This window comes from Rhinopithecus roxellana, chromosome 13 (assembly GCF_007565055.1).
Source record: "Rhinopithecus roxellana isolate Shanxi Qingling chromosome 13, ASM756505v1, whole genome shotgun sequence".
Classification (NCBI taxonomy): Eukaryota; Metazoa; Chordata; class Mammalia; order Primates; family Cercopithecidae; genus Rhinopithecus; species Rhinopithecus roxellana.
Window position 1 is genome coordinate 19,933,643 of NC_044561.1, and position 20,900 is coordinate 19,954,542.

Sequence of the window (20,900 nt, forward strand, 5' to 3'; positions counted from 1 at the left end):
TGCTACAGGGACATCTCAGGAATGTTCAAGCCCCACAGTTAAGCATTTTCCCTAACGTGGCCTAGAGAAGTGATGGAGACCTTCCTGTGCTTTTCTCCTGGGCCTCCCCAGGAATGTGCATGTGAGGTTCCAGGGCGAGCCTTACTACGGACCAGGCTATGAAACTGGGAGCTGCCTTGAGAAGACATTCCTCAAAATGTTGCCAAAAAGAGTGGTGTTTATTTCCATGACTGAAGGGGCTGCTTCTGTCCTCCTGATCAAGGGGATGCAGGGGACATACTCAGAGGATCAGCGACCACCTGCCCTGGGCCTATGGAGACAGGCGAGGGTGGCATTGCTGCAGCTCCCCAGGGAGGCCTGTGCAGCTGTGACACCACCTCCATCACCCACTTGAGGGCTCAGCGGCTCCATACTGATCCCACGGTGCTCCCCATGCCCCTCACCCCACTCTCTGTTTTTCTGAGGAGGGTTGGAGGCATTCCCTGGCCAGGCGCTGAGGACTGTCCCTTTGTATTAGGAGGGAGCCTGTGGGTCTTCATACTGCACTCGAGGAGGATGAGATATGAGTCCCTACAAGGGCTTCCCTCCTGTGCCGTGGCCTGCCTGTTCCCTGACCTTTGCCTATTTCTTCTGTCCTTGACTATTTTCGATATGGTCTGTGGCCTGGAGGCACAGCAGGGCCCCACAGTGGCCCCAGCAAAGGCAATCGAGGTGGAGGAGCAGATGTCTGGGGAGTCACAGAGGTGCTGGCCCCGGGAGAGGCCACCGAGGAGGTGGAGGCTGCTGAGGAGGAGGGAAGGTTCAGAGTGGGATGACGTGTCAGAGAAGTACCCAGCCAACAGCTAACTGAGCCTGATGCCTGAGCAGTAGGGAGTTTTCCCTGGACAGTGGGTCCTGGGGTGCGGTTCTTGCTCACCTGGGAAGGATGTGGAGTCTAGTGAGGATACAATAGTGGCCCTGAGAGGGGCATCAGGGAAAAATGAGGAGGGTTTCAGGAACCCTGCTGTGGGCTAGAGGCAGAAAACCCTTGAGCCCAGGCCATAACCAGACCAGGAACAGGGCTGAACCTCCCAGTCGCATCCATGAACTCGGTTAGAGGACCATTTATTTGGTGAGGGGTCCATGGTTGTACCATCACCAAGGGGCATGAAAAGGCTGGAAAAGGGAATGCTTCCGTGTCGTTTTCAGTTTTAAAATGCACATTAGCTATAAAAGCTACTGGCAAGTCCTGCATTTGGAAAACAGTTAATTTTATATAACCTTTAAAGTCAATAATTCTATTCACTGTCCCAACCAACTTAGCAAGCCCTAGAATGCTCCTTCAAGACACTGGTGTTCATGTCGCTAGTGCTGGGATGTGGGGTGAGGCTAAGGCACACAGGTGATCCACTGTGATTAAATGGATCAGGCTCAGGGTTGACACCAGCCAGGCCAGGGACAGAGCATGGGGCTGAGATCTTAACCTTGAAGAGTATCCAATTCTAAAGACAGGGTGCAGGGTACAGTTAGTGTATGGTTATGGCTGGAGCCATCATGGCCAGCCTGTGTGAAGTTAGGACTCAGGTGGACTGGGTCGAATGAGAAAGGTGCCATCCCCATCACAGAATGGGCATCCATTGGTGGTCTGACGGAGGCTGTGTCAGAATCCTATTCCGTTAGGAATTGGGGCCAAGTCACACTAGGTCAAGGCAGGGTGAATGTGACTTGAGGGCTACAGGCAAGAACAGGCTTTCACGAGACTCAGCTACCCTAGACCCCAACTCACCAGGCCCTACTCCCTCCCTCACTCATGTGGCTCAGCGCCCCCATGTGACAAGGCCTTGAGCCAGGAACCCTGCAGAAGGGAGGAGGGAGGGGAAGGCCCTGAACTCCAGGAGGCTGCAGGAAGGGTCATCTAAGGACAGGGCTCCTGAGTCTGCAGGACACGCTCCCTTCCACATGAGAATCCCAGAGGGGACAAGGGGCAGGGTACATAGTGTAGACCCCTGTCCTATGACCAGGTAGCTGGAGAGCAGCAGGGAGAGGACAGCAGAAAAGACCCTGTAGAGTAAGAGAAGTCCAGGACAAACTCTCTGGTCCTCCAAGGCCTTTACTCCATAGGGAGGCTCCAGGACCCAGATTTGGGTAAAAGAGACCTGAAGGGCAAAGGCCTGAATCCCTCAGAACGGAGGAGTCAGGTCACAGATATGCCCAGCATAGACCACAGCAGAGGATCTAGGAGATCGGGGGGCAAAGAGATCCCAGATTCCCTGCCAGGATGTGAGGAGGTGGCAGGGGCAGACGACTGAAGGTCCCCTGTGTGTGTGACAGGTCAAGGCCTAGGAGGGTCTCCAAACAGGCAGGGGCCAGGCTCTGGAGTTCTCAGGACTGGCAGATTTGTTTCAGGAACACTCTGAGGCACCCTCCTCAGGGACATTGTGACCCACATCTGAAGTGTCCTGCACTGGAACCGGGGACCTGACCCCTGCCACACACTGAGGTCAGGGCTCCCTCCATGGAAGCTCAGCCTCTCATGTCCTGTCCCTCCTACGCCCCACAGGATAGCCGAAGGCCACCCACACAGTCACTCTGTTTCTGCCCTCCAAGACAACAAGGTCCAAGACAACAAGGTCACACTGGTGTGTCTCATCAGTGACTTCTCCTCAGGTGCTGTGATGGTGGCCTGGAAGGCAGACAGCACCCCCATCACCCAGGGCATGGAAACTACAAAACCCTCCAAATAGAACAACAACAAGTATGCAGGCAGCAGCTATTTGAGCCTGGCCAGTGGAGGTCCCACAGAAGCTACAGCTGCCAGGTCACGCATAAAAGGAGCACTGTGAAGTTGACAGAGACCCCTGCAAAATGTGCTCAGGCCCCTGACCCTCACCCCATCCATAGGGTCCTGGAGCTGCAGGATCCTAGGGCAGGGGTCTCCTCTCTCATTCCAAGGCATCCAGCCCCTCTCCCTGCATCCAAGTAACCCTCAATAAATATTGTCAATTAGAAATCCTGTTCCATCTCATTATTTTTTATCTCATGTTCAATTTGCAACCTCCAGGAGAGGCTCTCATCTATCTGAGACATCATCCAAAGAGGCCCTTCCTCACCTGGTCACCCCTTCCCTCCATACTCCACTGTAGCCTGGAGCCCCGCATGGCATCTTGCTCAGGCCAGGCAGATCTTGCAATCCCCCCCCACCCCGCCCCTGATTCTGATGACAGTGTCCCACCGTGCCTCTTCTGGTGGCCCCAGGATCCTCCTGAGAGAACCCAGTAGACCTGGCTTTCTGCACTCTGTTCACATTCTGTCCTGGGCGCATCTTTCTCCTGCTTCATGCCTGAAGTTGGTCATTAACCCCAAGTGGACCGGTTCCTTAAATTGGCAAGTGGGATTTAGAGATCACACTCGGGGTGCTACTAACACAGCCCTTTTGAGTCAGACACCCCGAACACACCCAAAAGGGACACGAGACCCAGAGAGGGCGATAGGAGCTTGCTTCCAACTTCTCCCTGGAGGTTGAGGCTGGACTTTCTTACTAACACCTGGCCAGACCCATCCCAAACTAAGACAACACCAGGGAGGATGGAAGGGAGAACCCTGGAGCTGTGTTGTGGCCAGATTGGACCTTCCCATGGCTGCTGAGACTCTGGGACAAGTTGCCCCTTCTCTGGGGCATTGGGGACACCTGAGGATGCCTCCCTGCTCTTACTTTGTGGTCACACCAAGAGATCAGGGTTGCAATAACCCTGTAGTGTAGAGAATTCCTGTTCCTTTCCATGCCACTCCTTAGGGAAGCAAACGCCCTCCCAGGAGCCCATTCCCATTCCTGGGCCACAGTCAAAGGGAAAATCTGATCCAGACACGAACTTCCTTGGGCCTCTGCATTTCCAGATGTCCTGTCATTTACGTGTGTGAGGGCAACTCTCCCATCTCAGCTACAGAAGGGCAGGCAGGGGTGTGGACACTCTGCCGAGCAAATGCCCTGTGTCCCTCTGAGGATTCCATCATTTCAACAGTCCGTGAGCCTGTCACAGTGTTTGATGTTCAGCATGTTCAGCATCAAACCTGCAAAGGGTTTCTTCAACAGAAAGGTTTACTAAAGTTCAGCATGACTTTTCATCTAATGCCAAGTTAAGATTGCCTTTCTTTGTCTGAGACAGCAGTGTTGCTTTATCTTTTTTTCTTTATCAGTTGAATTCAGATATGAAAACTCGATCATGTACATTACAGATGTTAGTGACAGTTTCCTCTTGGGGCTGGAAGGAGAGTCTCTTACCAACTGATCCCTAATGCAAGAGGACACTCACATCTGGGAGTGTCAGGTTCTAAGCTGTTGATGGGGGCCTTTTCCTCAGTTGCAATTTTTCCCCTTGGGTTCAGATTTTTGCATTTGCCAACCAAAATAGATGTGAGAGAAACATCCCCCAGAAAAAGCGTGTGTCCTTTGGCACAGGTAGGTTTTCTCTGCTCTTGCTTTTATATTCCCTTGACTTGACCACCATTTCCCATCTTGTTTTTACAAAGCCACCAAGAAGGCCTGCACAAACAGTACAGAGTATGAGCTGATTCTCACAGTGTTTGTTTTTCTGTAATTGCAGGTAGTCTCAGAAGAAAAAACAAAACACACACACAAAAGAAAAGAAAAATCATGCGTATTCTGGTAAAGTCACTGGACCAGATTTTGCTGAGGAAAATCTAGATGATATGCCTGAGGGGTCTTTCTTTCTGACTTTAGTCTAGAGAGCCACCCTGACTCTAGTTTTCTGAGGGGAATGAGGATTGGTGGTGTGACAGGAAAAAAATATTTTCTAGGCACAGCACTATGTTCATGTTTTGACAAGCAGTTGTGTTCCCTCTCAATGCCATGTTTGCGTGCATGGACAGTGGGGTGTGTCTATATGTGAATTTAAGTGGTGTGATTGTGTGCATGTCTGTGTTTCCCCTAGAGTTATATCTCCCTTACACAGCAAACCTGCAAGTGTCAGCTTCCTCCATTAATAATCCCTTCACCATTGCTCCCTTGTGCATATCTGTCTTCTAGCTGGGTGTACTACAATTCAGTTCTGATGATCACCACACAGTCTGTATCTGATCCTACAAGTCCAGGACAAAACCTTCCACCTGACTGCCCTTACTTGAGATACCAGCTGCACTTTACGGATGTGCAGGCCACTATGAATTCAGAGATTACCAACACTGCCACCCTAAGACTCAATAATTCACTAGAAATACCTCACAGAACTTAGGAAAGCACTACATTTACTATTTGCTTATAAAGGACCCACCTAGGGCAAGGTGTAAGGGGGGAAGGTGGCGGGGAGCAGGGTCCTAGAAGCATAGCTTCCACACCCTTTCTCCTGGGAGTCACAGGGTGTCTTCCCTTCAGCCCATCAATTGTTCACAAACCTGGGAGTTCCACTGAGCTTTGGTGTTCAGGGTTTTTATTGGAGTTTCATTGTAAGTAGACATGATTGATTAAAGACTTGGCTATATGACTGGAGTCAGTCTCTAGTCCCCACCCCCACCTTCCTGGAGGTTGGTTGGCCCAAACAACCCTTTCATAACGTGGTTGGTCTTTCACTCTCATCCATAAGCTGTCCAGGGCCCACACTGAGCCCCCTCATTGGCATAACAAAGGCAATCTTATGCAGGAAATTTCAAGGGGTTTCAAAATCTTGTGACAAGAACTGAAGACACAGACTGGCTATATTCATTATTACACTTCAGGATGTATGACAAAATTTATCAAATTGTACACTTTTAAGTATGTGCAGTTTATTGTATGTCAAGTATAAAGCAAAAATAAAATTCTAAGCCTCTCAACTGACTGAAGAGATTCCCCTTCTTGGCCAAGGACATTCAACAGTAAACCTGAAAAATTAATTCAAGACATGATTGTCCCAACCTGCGGGGCAGTTGACACGGACCCTGGAAGGGGGAGTGGGAATGGAGGAGACAAGAAAACACGAGAAATGGAGACAAGACAAATAGCCTGATCAAGTCTCGTTTAATGGTGGCGGTGCAATGCCTTATATAGGCTGGCAGGGGAAGCGGTTGGGCCGGGGCGGTGACGGGGGGGGGGGGGGGGGGGGGGGGGCCGGGTTTTCGCAAATTACAGTTGCGCATGCGCCGTTAATTGGTATTTTTCCCGGGCACGGAATTGCGCCTGCGCTGTAGGCTGCATATCTTCCTGGGCGCGGAAAAAGTTGGCGCGCGCGCGGGAAAGGTTGGCGCGCGCAGGAACAGTTTAGGTGCGCGCGGGAAAAGTTTAGGCGCGCGCGGGAAAGGTTTAGGCGCGCGCGGGAAATGTTGTTAATGAAGAACCCGGAAATGTGCCATCTTGTCTCCGCTTTGCGGAGATCAGGCAACCGAGGTTGGCTAATTCCAGGCCTCAGGGCTCCGGACACATGATGGGATTGGGGATGGGGGTCAGAGGTGCCTCATTTTACCCTCCTCCCTTTGGAATCAGGCACAACTGACCGGCATTACTATTAAAACATAAATCTTAAGACTGAAAAACAGACTCTTTGTAGCAATAAGATACTAAATTCCAACCTGACACTACTATAGCATCACATGACAGACAACAGGTCCTGAAAGCAATCTAAGTATTCCAAAATGTATTTATCTGACATATTTAAAAACGGCCCTGGCAACGCTGTCTCTTGCAGGGAAAATCTACATCCTATAGAGATTCCCCTTCCCTTTCCAGGTCTTTTCCTAACCCAGAAGAGTTTAAGAGTGTTGCACCTTTTTAAGTTTGATCAGACACATTTATCATCTATTCTCTCTGAAGCCTGCTATCTGGAGGCTTCAGCAGCACAATAATCATGATCTCCATGAGCCCTTATGTTAACCCCGACATTCCTTTCTATTGATTCCAGGTCTTTAGATAATAGCTCTTTCAACCAATTGCCAATGAGAAAATCTTTGAATCCATCTATGACCTGGAAGCCCCTACTTTAAGCTGTCCTGCCTTTCTGGACCAAATCAATGTATACCTTATGGGTATTGGTTTGATATCTGCCTATAACTTCTATCCTCCTAAAATGAATAAAATAAAGCTATAACCCAACCATCTTGGATACACGTTCTCAGGACCTCCTCGGGCTGTGTCATGGGCCTTGGTCACTCATATTTGGCTCAGAATAAACTTCCTTGAATATTTTACAGAGTGAGACTCTTGTCGTTGACACAAGTATATGTCAATAAACAAGGGAAAAAAATACTGTCACCATCCAGGAAAATGTTCACAGCGTTCTAGAAGAAAAGCTGTGTGCCAGGATTCCTATTACTGGCTCAACAACTTCCATTCATAATAATTTCACTTCCAAGTAGGCCCTGACTGTTTCTTGTGGAAGTTTGATTGATCGTAGAAGAGAATCCGTAACTCCTTAGGTGACTTATGAGAAAAAAGAGGCTTGAGAATGTGGACAACTTATGCAGAGTTGCGCATCCAGCAAATGGAAAGGGAGTCCCTTTTAGATTCACCCTGTGATTCCCAATCCCATGCGCTTTCTTCCCACCTTTACTTCCTGGGAGAGATCCTAGACTTCTACTATGACTTTGGCATCCATTCGGATTTTTAATCCTTGTTCCTGAGTTTCCTGGCCTAGGGCACTTTCCAGGACAGAGACTGGAGGAATCTCAGAGCCCCTGTCCCCTCAGATAACTTTTAGCATTTCAAGGGATATTTTCCAAACGGATGCTTCACTCCTGTACCTCTCTCCGTATTCCCCAAAGCATTATTATTACGGGAAGCCTCAAAATCAATTTTCACCCCATGTTAAAAGCAACGAGTCCTAGCCAGGGCTCCTTCCTTTTTCAGGGAGCCCCGAGTGCAGTCATCCACCACCACGAATTCCAGCAGGAATCTGGGAAAGGAGGGGTCTCCAGGCAGAGTCAGGTACATTTTCCTTTAGCTTCTCAACTGAGGTCTAATGTTTCACTGAAGAAAATGTTGCCAGGAATATGAAATCGCATGCCCATGTGGAAAATCTGCCTCCCATCATCTATGGCAGCCATGGCTTCTGTGTGGCAGGACAACACACACTATGTAACGTGACAAGGGGCTTCTTCAGGGATAGAGCATCAGGGTGGGCACACGGCTCCCTTCCTGAGGAGGAGGACATGGTAGGTTGTGCACTGCAAGGTGGGGAAAAGAGAAACACGGCCGTGCAACAGAAGAATCCTTACTCCAGTTTCTGCCAAACCTTCTGGGTGAAATCGGTTCCTGTTGGCTTCTGAGGGCCTTTGCAAGGAAACAGGATTCTGGCTTCAGCAAAGGTAAAATGAGGCAAATTATGGCTTGAGGAACCTTTGGGATCATAAACACCATGTGAAATGCTTTGTGTTTTCATAGAATTCCATTGCCCTACAATTGAGCTCTTAATATTTTTCCCCACAAAACAAAAAGATGAGACCGCTCAATTGCAAAAGGGTAACTTTTTGCCACAGAAACATGCTTCTCATATCAAGATTCTCCTAGAAATTTTTCTTCTCTAGAACACGGTTTCCCAGCGGTGCTTGAGAAAAAAAACCTGAGGTGAGAGACCAAATGCTAAAATGAGTGACACCAAGACCAAGGGCTCCAAGAACCCAGAGACAGTCACCAGTGAGCTCTGCAGGAGAAAGCAGGGCTCAGGGCCCCGGGCTCGACCTTTAGAGGAGAAAATATAGAGTCGCAGATGGATGTCACACACTGCCTGGGCCAGGCAAGGATGAGGATGGGGGAAGATGAATCCCAGGATTTTAATCTCGGGATATTTATCACATCATCATCCTGAGTCCAGTGATTTCTCTGCTCCTTCTAAGTGGGAAACAGCAAGGAGTAGCTCTTGCGGCTTGAGTGAGCTCAGCATGGACATCTCCGAAACTTCTCAGGAGAGGGGGTCCTTCCTGCTGAAGCTCTGTGACAGGAGCTGGGGGCTGCGGTCTTCATCCTCCTTTGTGACAAACCAGGCTTTTCCCATCATGGAAGCTAATGAGGGCAGAGAGCAGGAATCAGGTTTCCAGTCCTCTGAGCCACACTGGGAGGACATAGGTCAGCAGGGACAACCTCAAGGTCAGCCCAGACACAGAGAGGTTCCCAGGCCCGATCTCCCTGGGCCTGGGCAGGGATCACATTCTTTCACCTGCTTTCGGAAGTTGCCTGTCAACTGCCCTTGTGCAGACAGTGCTAGCCAAGGATTGTCCAGCTCAGAAGCACATTAAAACTGAAGGCTGTGTGGCATCACCTGGCCACGGCGTCTGCACTCACTATAGCTGTTGGGCAGGGGGGTGGGCACCAGCTCCCATGCAGGGCCGGCTCAGCAAAGTGAGGGAGGCTGATCCCAGAACCTCAGGTCATCTCTGTTCCTCCCTTTTACGGCCTAGAGGACATGCATTTAAGAGTTTCTCTGAAATGGTCTTGGAGTCCTCAGGCCCAAACTGTGTCCTGCCACTTATGGGGAGAGGAATTCTGGCCACGGCTGGGCAGTGTGAGGACAGGAACTGTGCCCTTGCATTTCCTCTCATCATAGCACTTGGCCCTGGGCAGCCCGTCTTAGGCCCCATGAAGGTCTCATGAACACACCCTTTAGCTGGGCTCTAGTCAAGCTTGAGTGGGCAAAGGTTCCCTCCTCACCCTGTCCAGACTGTGGGACCTCACACTGGGAGAGGTATTTTCCCAGGGTCCGACCCAGGTCAGGGGAGGTGAGGGGTGTGCCTCTGCTCTGATCCGGTCTAGACAGGGTCTGCTCCTCCCGTGTGTGTGCAGGTACACTCCCTTACCCCCACTGGATCCCTCTGGGCCCTCATGCTGTCTTCACTGTTGTGTCGCCAGGCCTCACACAGTGCCTGGCCCTTGTGCAGCGGCCCAGAAAGCGCACATACATGAATGATTGGATCAGAACCGCCAACTTTTCTGCAAGGAAATACCTGGGGAGGGGAGTCATGTCTTCCTCATCTTTGTATCTCTAGAGCTGCACTACCCAGCATGGGAGTGTCCCTACCTGGAGGTGCTGTTTATAACTAATTAGTGCAGTTCATTAAAATAAAATGAGACATTCCATTCATCAGTCACACTGGCCACATTTCCGGTGCCCCAGAGAGTTATGTGCTGCTGGCCACCATATTCAACAGCAAAGAGAGAGCATTTCCAGTTGCACAGAACGCACTCTTGGGAAGCTGCTGGAATGGGGTCTCTTCATTGAACTCATCTAATTAAGAAGCCTGTGCATCAGAGTTGGAATTTCAGGTTAGTGAGACTGGAGGTGAGAGCTGTAATCCAATAGAAACGGGGAAGTGGGAAGATAAAGGCGGTAGATTTGGGATTGTGTTTAGAAACATTTATTTTTAATGCTGGAGGCTTTACTAGTAGCTTTATTTTACAACATTTTATATAAAAAATAAATATATAAATATAAAAAGCAGCCTAAACAAAGGCAGGCCTTGACGGACTGTTCTGGGCACTACACTTGGTGCGGTGGTCGTGTTTCCTTCCGTAGAAGCCCAGGGATCCCGGTAAGTTTCTCCTGGCTTCCTGGCCCTGTCCTCAGACTTCCTTATGGAAAGCACCCCGCACCTCTGTTGGCTTCTCCCAGCTGTCCTGCTCTGGCCCCCACCTTCTGAGGATACTGCCCCACTCATTCTGTGCTAATCATGTGTCTTGTGCTCAGAACATACATGGAGTAACTAGTTTCTTTCTTAAAACCTGATGTGAGGTGTGATTCCCATCCCCACCCACAGCACACTGCTAGGGTGCTGTTGACATTCTGTGTGTTGAACTGGGAGTTAGCAACAGACATGTTTGCAGAAGTCATAAGGCTGTACACTTCCTATCTGTGCACCGTACCGTAGGTAAAATCAGCATCGATTTAAAGACAAAATATAGCAAGAACAAAAATTTTTTTTTGCCACAAAGCCAACTTTAGGCACAGGTTGATTTCCTCTGATTTCTACCCAATGTTTGAGGTAGAAAGAATGCCAGGTCTCCTACATACTCTTTCAGAGGGTAGATGTCCGGGGACTCATCCACGCTGCCTTTAACAGATCAAGAGACTCTTGACACCACCTCAGCAATGAACACTGCGGGGAAGGGGAATGAATCTCAGGCCAAAGGCTCCTGAGTGTGTCTACCAAAATCTGATGCCAATCTTCAGCAGAGTCTCGATTCAGAGATGGCTGGAAAAGCAAGCAACTGAAATCTCATGGTGGAATTTGCATGGGGTTGATGAGGACAGGACCACTGGCTGTTTAGGTGCTGCTGGGGTGAGCGGTGAGGAGGGCCAGTGCCATTGGGTTCGTGGAGTGTACATTTGGTGACAGATAGGAGGCAGCCCTGGGTAGTCCTCAGGAAGGATCCTGGGGTGGGGGTCTCTAGGCTATGGCAATGGACAGATCCCTCTAAGAGGAGATGAACACTGCCCCTGCACCCACAGGGTCTAGGTAGGAAAGAGGAGTTTGTAGAGACTGAGCTTTGGTGAGGAAGGACGTGAGCAGGGAGGCGCCCGCTCTGTGTTGGAGCAGCCATTACCATACCTTTTCAGCCAGGCCCGAGTCCGGGCTGCTCAGACAGCTGCTCAGACCTTTAGTCCATAAAATCTTGAGAGCCTGTAGGTTTCTGTCACTGAGTCACCCAAGCACCAGCCCAGTAGGCCTCTTCCCCAGTTAATTCACCTTCACAGCTCATAACTTTGTCAGTTGCAGTGAAGCTATTCTTTGTGAGGCTGTGTCCTATGGATGTGTCTGGCTTGTGAGTCCTGATCTCTGAGCCAGCTGGGAGTCAAGCAGGCCACTAGTCACTCAGGGTAGTCGCGGGAGCACTGGAAACCACCTTGAGGCAGCTCACGGTGTGAAGGTGCTGGGGGAGGAGTGACACAGATTTAGACAGCCTGGTTCTTCAAGGGACCTTTGTTCGGGGTCAGTTGCATCATATTTTGGGCAAGAGATTAAAATACTGAGGCAGAAACCTGGGCCAGACACCTCCTGCAGGACATCACCTTTCCCCAAAGTAATCTTAGAGCAAGAGGATTTGGGAAATGGAGTGACAAGCCCTGGTTCAGGGGATCAGGGAATGATCTAGAGGACTCTAGGCTTGGGGATCTCTATCTCCAGGAAATCAAATAAATTCTTAGCTCAGGCCCATCCCTCCTCAGTTTTGTGGCTCTGGGAAAGTCACTTCAACCCTCCAAATTTCAGTGCCCTCAACTGTAAAATGTAAGTTACAGCCCAGCTCTGCCTACCCCACAGGGTTCATGTGAGGGTCACAAGATGACAGCAGATCCTCTTGAAAGGCTATAAGGCATCCTGCCCATATAAAGGCTGGAAACTGACCTTCCACATTGCATGACTTGTAGCCATCCAAGCTTCCTCTCTAGAGGCAGCCATTGCTACATGTCTGCCTCATTCCTCCAGACATTTCATGTTTGAACACTTCTGTAGCACTTAGGAGGTCATTCTTATTCAGGCTTAATCTGGATCTGCTTAGAGTAAGTTTCACAACATAATGCTAATAGGCAGGCCCCATTAACATCTCCATATCACATGGTAGGGAACTGAGCACAGAGAGGTTAAGTCACTTTCCCAGGGTCACACAGCTTCTAGCTGGTATCTGAGCCCAGGCCATCAGGCACCTTCCTTTTGCTCTGGGTCACTGAGCTCAACTGCCTTCTTGAATTGCCTCCTCTCATTAGAGTAACATCCCCATGCAATCAGCCCATTGTGTATTTTAAGTGCCGACCACACTGCAGGACCCCTCCTCCTAAGCCCAACTTTGACTCTGTCTCTCCCTAGGCCGCTGGTGACCACAAGTGTGACCTGGGAAAGATGAACACGGGCCCATGGTCTCCTGCCAGCAGCCTATCAACAGAGGTCTCTACTTGGAATGTATTTTTCTCAAGCTCATGGCTCATGGACACAAGAGATCATGAAAGATTCAAATCCAGGATATGTCAAAAAATTGATCTGGGGTCAAGGAAACTTCCTGCCTATCCCCAAAAGCATCTCAATCAGCATCTGAGCAACAGCAGGGGGAACCTCAGATATCAACCGCTGCCAGCTTCTCCACTGAAGGTGCTGAGGACCTGAAACCATCAGGAGATTGGAGTCATTGTTGTGGTTTATAGAGTAGGGCCTGAGTCTTGGTAGGAAGCGCCGGAGCAGGGAGCAGCCCACTCAGAGCTGGGGCAGTTACTACCCCTTCTCAGCCAGGCCTGAGTCCAGGCTGTTCGAGCAGCTGTTCTGGTCAATAGGCACTGAGAGCCTGGCAGCTTGTAGGCTTCACTCCCTGAGCTGCCCAAGCACCAACCCCACAGGCCACTTCTTCAGTTAAGGGATCTTAACTGCCCAGCACCCTGGTTTGGTCAGTTGAAGGCGAATCTCAATCTGAGTCCAACTGTCATGTGGGCAGTTGGCTAGGAACATTCCGCATTCCAGGTTAGTTGGGAGTCAAGGTGGCTACTGGTCATTCAGGGTGGTCGCCCGACCACAGGGAAGTCTCCCCACAAGGCAGCTACAGAGTAAAGTCGGGGGGAGACAGAGACAAATTTGGACTCCCAAGCCTTCAACAGGGCTTCATTTGGGTGAAAGTCTTGCATTTTGGGTAAGGGGTTGAAATGTAAAGCCAGGAGTTGAGTCAGGATTTTTTTTTCCTTCAGGTTCCAGGTGCTTCAGGAGGCACGGCTCCCGAAGGTGCAGACATGGCCAAGTCCAAGAACCACACCACGCACAACCAGTCACTAAAATGACACAGAAATGCTATCAAGAAACTCCTCTCCCTATTTAGACCCCTAGATCCTCTGGTGTGGTCTATGCTGGGGAGATTTGTGACCTGACTCCTCTGTTCTGAGGGATTCAGGGCCAGGTCTCCCAGTTCCAGTGCAGGACACTCTACACACCCCACAGGATAGCAGAAGGCCCTCTACACAGCCACTCTGTTTCTGCCCTCCTCTGAGGAGCTCCAAGGCAACAAAGTCACACTGCTGTGTCTCATCAGTGACTTCTCCTCAGGTGCCGTGATGGTGGCCTGAAAGGCAGACGGCACCGCCATCACCCAGGGCGTGGAGACCATCAAGCCCTCCAAATAGAACAACAGGAAGTACACAGCCAGCAGCTACCTGAGTCTGATACCTGACCAATGGTGGTCCCACAGAAGCTACAGCTGCCAGGTCACACATGAAGGGACCACTGTGGAGTTGACAGTGGCCCCTGCAGAATGCACTCAGGCCCCCGACCCTCACCCCATCCACAGGGACCTGGGAGCTGCAGGATCCCAGGGCAGGGGTCTCCTCTCTCACCCCAAGGCATCCAGCCCTTCTCCCTGCATCCAAGTAACCCTCAATAAATATTGTCAATTAGAAATCCTGTTCCATCTCATTATTTTTTATCTCATGTTCAATTTGCAACCTCCAGGAGAGGCTCTCATCTATCTGAGGCATCATCCAAAGAGGCCCTTCATTACCTGGTCACTCCTTCCCTCCATACTCCACTGTAGCCTGGAGCCCCGCATGGCATCTTGCTCAGGCCAGGCAGATCTTATGCCCTCCTTGATTCTGATGACAATGACCCACTATTCCTCTTCTGGTAGCCCCAGGATCCTCCTGAGAGAACCCAGTAGGCCTGGACTTTCTGTTGTCTATTCACAATCTGTCCTGGCTGCAACTTTCTCCTGCTTCATATCTAAAGTTGCCCATTAACCCCGAGTGCACTGGTTCCTTAAAGTGGGAAGCGGGATTTAGAGATCACACTTGGGCTGCTACTCACACAGCCCTTTTGGGTCAGACACTCAAAATGGACACGAGACCTTGCGAGGGTGACAGAGTCTTGCTTCCAACTTCTCCCTGGAGGTTGAGGCTGGAATTTCTTACTAACACCTGGCCAGACCCATCGCAAACTAAGACAACACCAGGGAGGATGGAAGGGAGAACCCTGGAGCTATGGTTGTGGTCAGACTGGACCTTCCCATGGCTGCTGAGACTCTGGGACAAGCTGTCCCTTCTCTGGGGCATTGGGGACACCTGAGGATGCCTCCCTGCTCTTACTTTGTGGTCACACCAAGAGATCAGGGTTGCAACAACCCTATAGTACAGAGAATCCCTGTCCCCTTCTATGCCACTTCCCTCCTTAGGGAAGCAAACGCCCTCCCAGGAGCCCATTCCCATTCCTGGGCCACAAAGGGAAAACCTGACCCTGACATGCTTGGGCCTCTGCATTTCCAGATGTCCCGTCATTGCGTGTGTGGGGTTGACTGTCTCATCTCAGCCTGAGAAGGGCAGGCAGGGGTGTGGACACTCTGCCGAGCAAATGCCCGCCGGAGTCAGTGGTTCAGCTTTCCTGCATCACAGCTGCTGCTGGGGGTTGGGGAGGGGGGCATGGGGGTCCTAGGGAGTAGTTTTTATATGAGCCTATGTCACAGTGTTTGAAGTTCAGCAGACAGACCAAGCTGACTGTCCTAGGCGAGTCGCTTTTTACCCTTCCTTCCCTGCTCTTGTCAAGTGGTTTTTTTTTTTTTTTTTTTTTTTTTTCCTGCTGGTTTTGATCTTTTTCTGTGACTTCTCACAGCCTGTGGCCTGGGTTTCCTTCTGGACCTTGGTTCTGAGAGGCTGACCTCTCCTCTCCCTATTTAAACCTCTGTATGCCTCAGCTGGTCACTGTGACCCCTTCACCTCTGACCCCAGAGGCAGGGCATTGAAATGGTGACCTCTTGAGACTCCTCTGTCTGTCTGCCAGGTGCATGTGGGTCCCCCAGACTTGCTCTGTTCTGTGTTCCTCTGTCTGGGCTCTTGACAGACCAGCTTTGCCTGTGGGGTGAATTGGGGCCTCATGTCATAGAAAAGAAAGTGATATTAAATCCAGTAACAGGTTAAAAAAAAATCCACTACCAGGTAAAAAAAATTGGTTCTTAACATCATTAATCATCTCAAAACTGTAAATAAAAATCACCATCAGATACCACATACTGTAATTAGAATATAACCAAAAACGAAACTACCATTTCATCTAGAAATTCCAATAGTGAGTATATGCTTCATGAAAATGAAATCAGTATATTGAAGAAACTACCATTTTATCTAGAAATTTCAATAGTGAGTACACACTTCATGAAAATGAAATCAGTATACTGAAGCGATAGCTGCCCTCCCAGGTTTAGGGAAGCACTACTCCCAGAGCCAAGGTATGAAACCAACCTAACCTGTCCATCAACTGACAGAGCAATGAAGGAACCTCAGCACACAGACACAGTGAAATATGCCTCACCCTTAAAAATTCATGGCTTGATGTCATTTACAGCAACCCGGGATGATCCTGGAAGTCATAAAGTGAGTCAGCTAGGCAGAGAAAGACAAACACTGTATCATCTAAACCATGTGGAAGCTAAAACAAAGTATCTAATTGAAGGTGAAGGTACAATAGTGGTTAGCAGAGGCAGCAGGGAGGAGAGGGAAGGGGTAGTCATTGGTAATGGGTGCAGAGCTGCAGTTCCAGGGAAGGGATGAATTCTGAGGCTTCTCCACAGCAGGGTGACTGGTGGTACCAATATGGCAGCTTCTTTTTCAGTAGAGCTAGAAAGAAGGACAATGAAGGTTCACAACACATAGAAATAAAAACTAGATATGGGAACAGATGTGAGGAACACCCTGATTTCATCATTCCTCAGTGTATACAAACAGGAAAAAATCCCACTGCGCCCCCTAATTTTGGACATGTATTACAAAACAAATTTTTTTTTTTTTTTTTTTTTTTTTTTGAGACAGAGTCTCGCTCTGTTGCCCAGGCTGGAGTGCAGGGGCGCCATCTCCACTCACTGCAAGCTCTGCCTCCCGGGTTTACGCCATTCTCCTGCCTCAGCCTCCTGAGTAGCTGGGACTACAGGCACCCGCCACCTCGCCTGGCTAGTTTTTGTATTTTTAGTAGAGACAGGGTTTCATCAAGTTAGTCAGGATGGTCTCGATCTGACCTCGTGATTCGCCGGTCTCGGCCTCCCAAAGTGCTGGGATTACAGGCGTGAGCCACCGCACCCGGCCTGCACAAAACAAATTTTAAAACTATAAATAAGCAATATTTTAGAAAGAAAAAAGAAAAGAAAGCCAGGCGCGGTGGCTCACGCCTGTAATCCCAGCACTTTGGGAGGCTGAGACGGGCGGATCACGAGGTCAGGAGATCGAGACCATCCTGGCTAACACGGTGAAACCCCGTCTCTACTAAAAAAAAATACAAAAATTAGCCGGGCGTGGAAGCGGGCGCCTGTAGTCCCAGCTACATGGGAGGCTGAGGCAGGAGAATGGCTTGAACCCGGGAGGCAGAGCTTGCAGTGAGTGGAGATTGCACCACTGCACTCCAGCCTGGGCGACAGAGTGAGACTCTGTCTCAAAAAAAAAAAGAAAAAGAAAAAAGAGCAACACACCACACCACCACAACAGAACAGATCATGTAAATGGAAGGGAACACAAATGAAAATGGCAAGTAATGAAAGAGCTCCTCCTGCTGAGCCCTCCCTGAGGTCTGGTGGCAGGGAAGTGGCCAAGGGGCACGAAGCTGGATGATATGTCAAGCTGGCTGCCCCAGACATGACTCCCTGTGACCCCAGATTCCTCTCCTGGGAATGCTAATCTGAGGTCTCCTGAGAAGAAGGCCTCCTTCCCACCGCTGTTGGGATATGGCCCGAGCCTTCAGCACAGCACCAGGTGTGGACAGGGATCAAGAGCACAAATTGGTTCCCCTGACTTGAGTCTCCAGAAGCCTCAGGTGCCTTCCCAGGGGCCTCAAACTTGTGGGGTTCACATGAAGCTCCCTGCCTCGGTCTTCCCAGCCCACATCAACCCTCACCTGCTGACATCTCCTCCTAAGGGAGCCTCCCCGCCACCCATCTCGTGGAACTCAGCTCTGGAGATTACAGCAGCCCACAGTGGCCCCAGGGCTGTCTCTGTGGGACTGTTAAATGCCACTTACCCCTGAGCTGAGATAGCAGGAAAGCAGAAGCTTGGACAGGGCCTTCCCAGCAACGGATGATCTGGTCCCCACAGCTCATCCAGAGGGGGACGCCCTTGCCAGTGTGGGCACTGGGGCTGCTCTGTCCAGCTCCCCTGCCCACATCACTCGCACACGGAGCCTGGAGTCCCCAGCTGAGCACACAAGCGGATGCAGGGTACTCTTCCCAGCCTGTGCAGCAGGCACCAGGGCTGTGGGCAGTACTGTCTAGTCTGACTCTGTCACTCAGCCCAGGTGAGGCGGGGGCAGAAGGAAAACCCCCAGATTCTTCAGATCCTGCCTGCTTGGCCTTTGGAGCAAGGTAGGGTTGGGACCTGGGGGCCTCAGCCCCCAATCGCTGACCACAGACCAACACCTCCCTACCCTAAGAGCGTCTTCTCTCTTCTTTTAGCACCAGAGTCACTCCTTCCTGAATGGCATTGGTGGGGGCCCCTCCTTGGTGCAGAGCTCGCTCAGGTCCATATCCCGCAGCCTCTCTCAGGGTTGCCAGATGTGGGCCCCATCCTGGCCCTTGAGAGGGCCCACTGGGCCGTTGGGTGCAGACTGGAGTCCAAGGAATGAAATTTAGAGGAAATGCTCAGTGGTCCTGGCTACAGAAAATACTAAAAGTCTCCATAACTCTGGAGAAAAGGGACATTTAAATGAAGAGGTTACGGTCAGCCTGAGCAAAGAATTACACTTATAAATGGTGGTGGGCCCCTATGATGTCCCCGACACTGGTAGCTTCTGCCCTGACACTCATGATCTCTACTTCTCCACCTACCAATACCTGACTGTCTCTCTGCAGAAATAGGGAGGACACATTCACCCTGTCCAAGTCATGTTTGGAACCATCTTCCTCCTTCCCTGTCCATGTCCATTCCCTAATTCACCATTAAACAGCAATCAATCCCCGCAAGTCTTACTGTAATCTGTGAAACCTGTATTAGTGATCGTATCAGCCTTTTGACTTGAAGGATAATATGTTTTGTAGAAATGTTTTCAGAATGCTCTGGACAATTAATTTTCTCTAGGCCAGATCACACTGCCTCCTCCATGAGAACCGGCGGCTTCACCTGTCAACCACATACCCAGTGCCTTAAATTATTGACCTTTGTATTTGCTGCCCTTATTCTCTGCAATCAGTCGGTTATGACAAACAACTTTCAAAGACCTTTCTCCTGGCTCCAAAATTTACCATTGCTTTGCTTAAGGTCTCACCTCCCATGTAGGATGGAAAACATTCTTTCATCTAAGGCCCCCTCCTCCTCCTGGCCTTGGAGCCTCCTAATGTCCAGGACCGGCACTTCTGTCATCACATTGTCAGCTGCAGAGATATTCTATCTGCTGTCAGAACTGGGCACAGTTAATTTACTTACAAACATGGAAAATAACAAAAGCCTGGAATCACGCTCTATATACTGAATTGGAGTAATAACATGTGGAAGCAGAAACATATTTAATATTGACCACTTGCATTGTCTTAATTATTATTTATTTGTTCCTGCATCAAGGTGGTAGAAAGGGGGTCATGGTGTCTGCCTTCAGAGACCCTCCACTCTAAATGAAGAAAAGTTCAATGAAGCAAACACATGACATAAAGTAAAATAAGAATTGCTACTGCGAATAGAGTCACATATTGCCACAAAGCATACCTATGAGAATTTGAAATAGGGAAGATTTCTCATGAAAAGTTTTGATTTTGGAGGAAGAAACAGAATTAAACTAAAGTCAAGAGATATTTGGGTCCTGGAAATAAAGGAGAGGCATGGGGGTTGGCTTCTGTCCATTTGCTGAGCAACTGTTTTTCCTTTTCACAGTGGATATGACCTTGGATGCCAACACAGCCAACAACTTCCTCCTCATTTCTGACGACCTCAGGAGCGTCCGAAGTGGGCGCATCAGACAGAATCGGCAAGACCTTGCCCAGAGATTTGACTTGTCCATTTGTGTCCTGGGCTCCCCTTGCTTTACCTGTGGCCGCCACTACTGGGAGGTGGATGTGGGAACAAGTACAGAATGGGACCTGGGAGTCTGCAGCGAATCTGTTCACCGCAAAAGGAGGATCCAGCTGACCACAGAGCGTGGATTCTGGACTGTGAGTTTGAGGACTGGAGGCCGCCTCTCTGCCAGCACGGTGCCGCCGACTTTCCTCTTCGTAGACTGCAAGTTACAGTGAGTGGGGATTTTTCTGGATATGGGCATGCAGAACGTTTCCTTTTTTGATGCGAAAGGTGGTTCCCATGTCTATACATTCAGGAGAGTCTCTGCTGAGGAGCTACTGCACCCGTTTTTGACTCCTTCAATTCCACCTAATGGTGATCAGGGTGTCTTGAGTAGCTGTCCTGTGATGAACTCAGGCACTATTGATGCTCCGGTCCATCCTGGGGAGGCCAGATAGGCCCCCACTGCAAAGAAAACAGGGTCAAAAAATTACTAGGGTGGGTAGACTTAGGAACTTTCTACTTGGTAAAAGCATTATACAAAGTCATAGGAGAAAAATATGGGACATTTCTATAATCTGTATTTAATCTAATTTGTTTAGATTATTGAATTCTAAGTATTATTGCCACCATCCAACCCATTGAGTCTTATGTTCACATCTTGTTTCCTATAGAAATGTCCTGTATTTTGGGATCAATTTCCAAATGTTTTATTTTATTTCTGTAAGTTCAAATTAATGTTTAAATTATAGAAGTTATGAGGCAAATAAACATTTGGATATCACCTAATGGATCATGTGATTTTCCAAATGATAGGAGTGCACTAGATTTTATTCACAGTAAAAGCATGAGTGTGTGTGTGCGTGTGTGTGTGCATGTGTGGTGCATGTGTGTGTATTTGAACAGAGAGCTGGATAAATGCCTCTGTCCTATCCAGAACTGAAAAGACAAGTTGTCGCCATCATTGCTCAGTGTGGCCAAGATTTTCCTGGATGTGCGTTCATCTACATTAACAATGATAATTCCCCC

The 20,900-nt window shown here is 49.5% G+C and overlaps 1 protein-coding gene across 1 annotated transcript; it reads left to right on the top strand.

Moving 5' to 3' along the window:
• The first annotated feature begins 651 nt into the window (after positions 1 to 651).
• LOC104666758 (ret finger protein-like 3) lies at positions 652 to 20,329 on the top strand. The gene is given in 6 exon segments (XM_030915300.1): positions 652 to 743; positions 2,540 to 2,618; positions 4,363 to 4,435; positions 17,985 to 18,106; positions 18,341 to 18,485; positions 19,749 to 20,329. Coding segments are annotated over 6 exon segments (1,092 nt in total).
• The last annotated feature ends 571 nt before the right edge of the window (positions 20,330 to 20,900 follow it).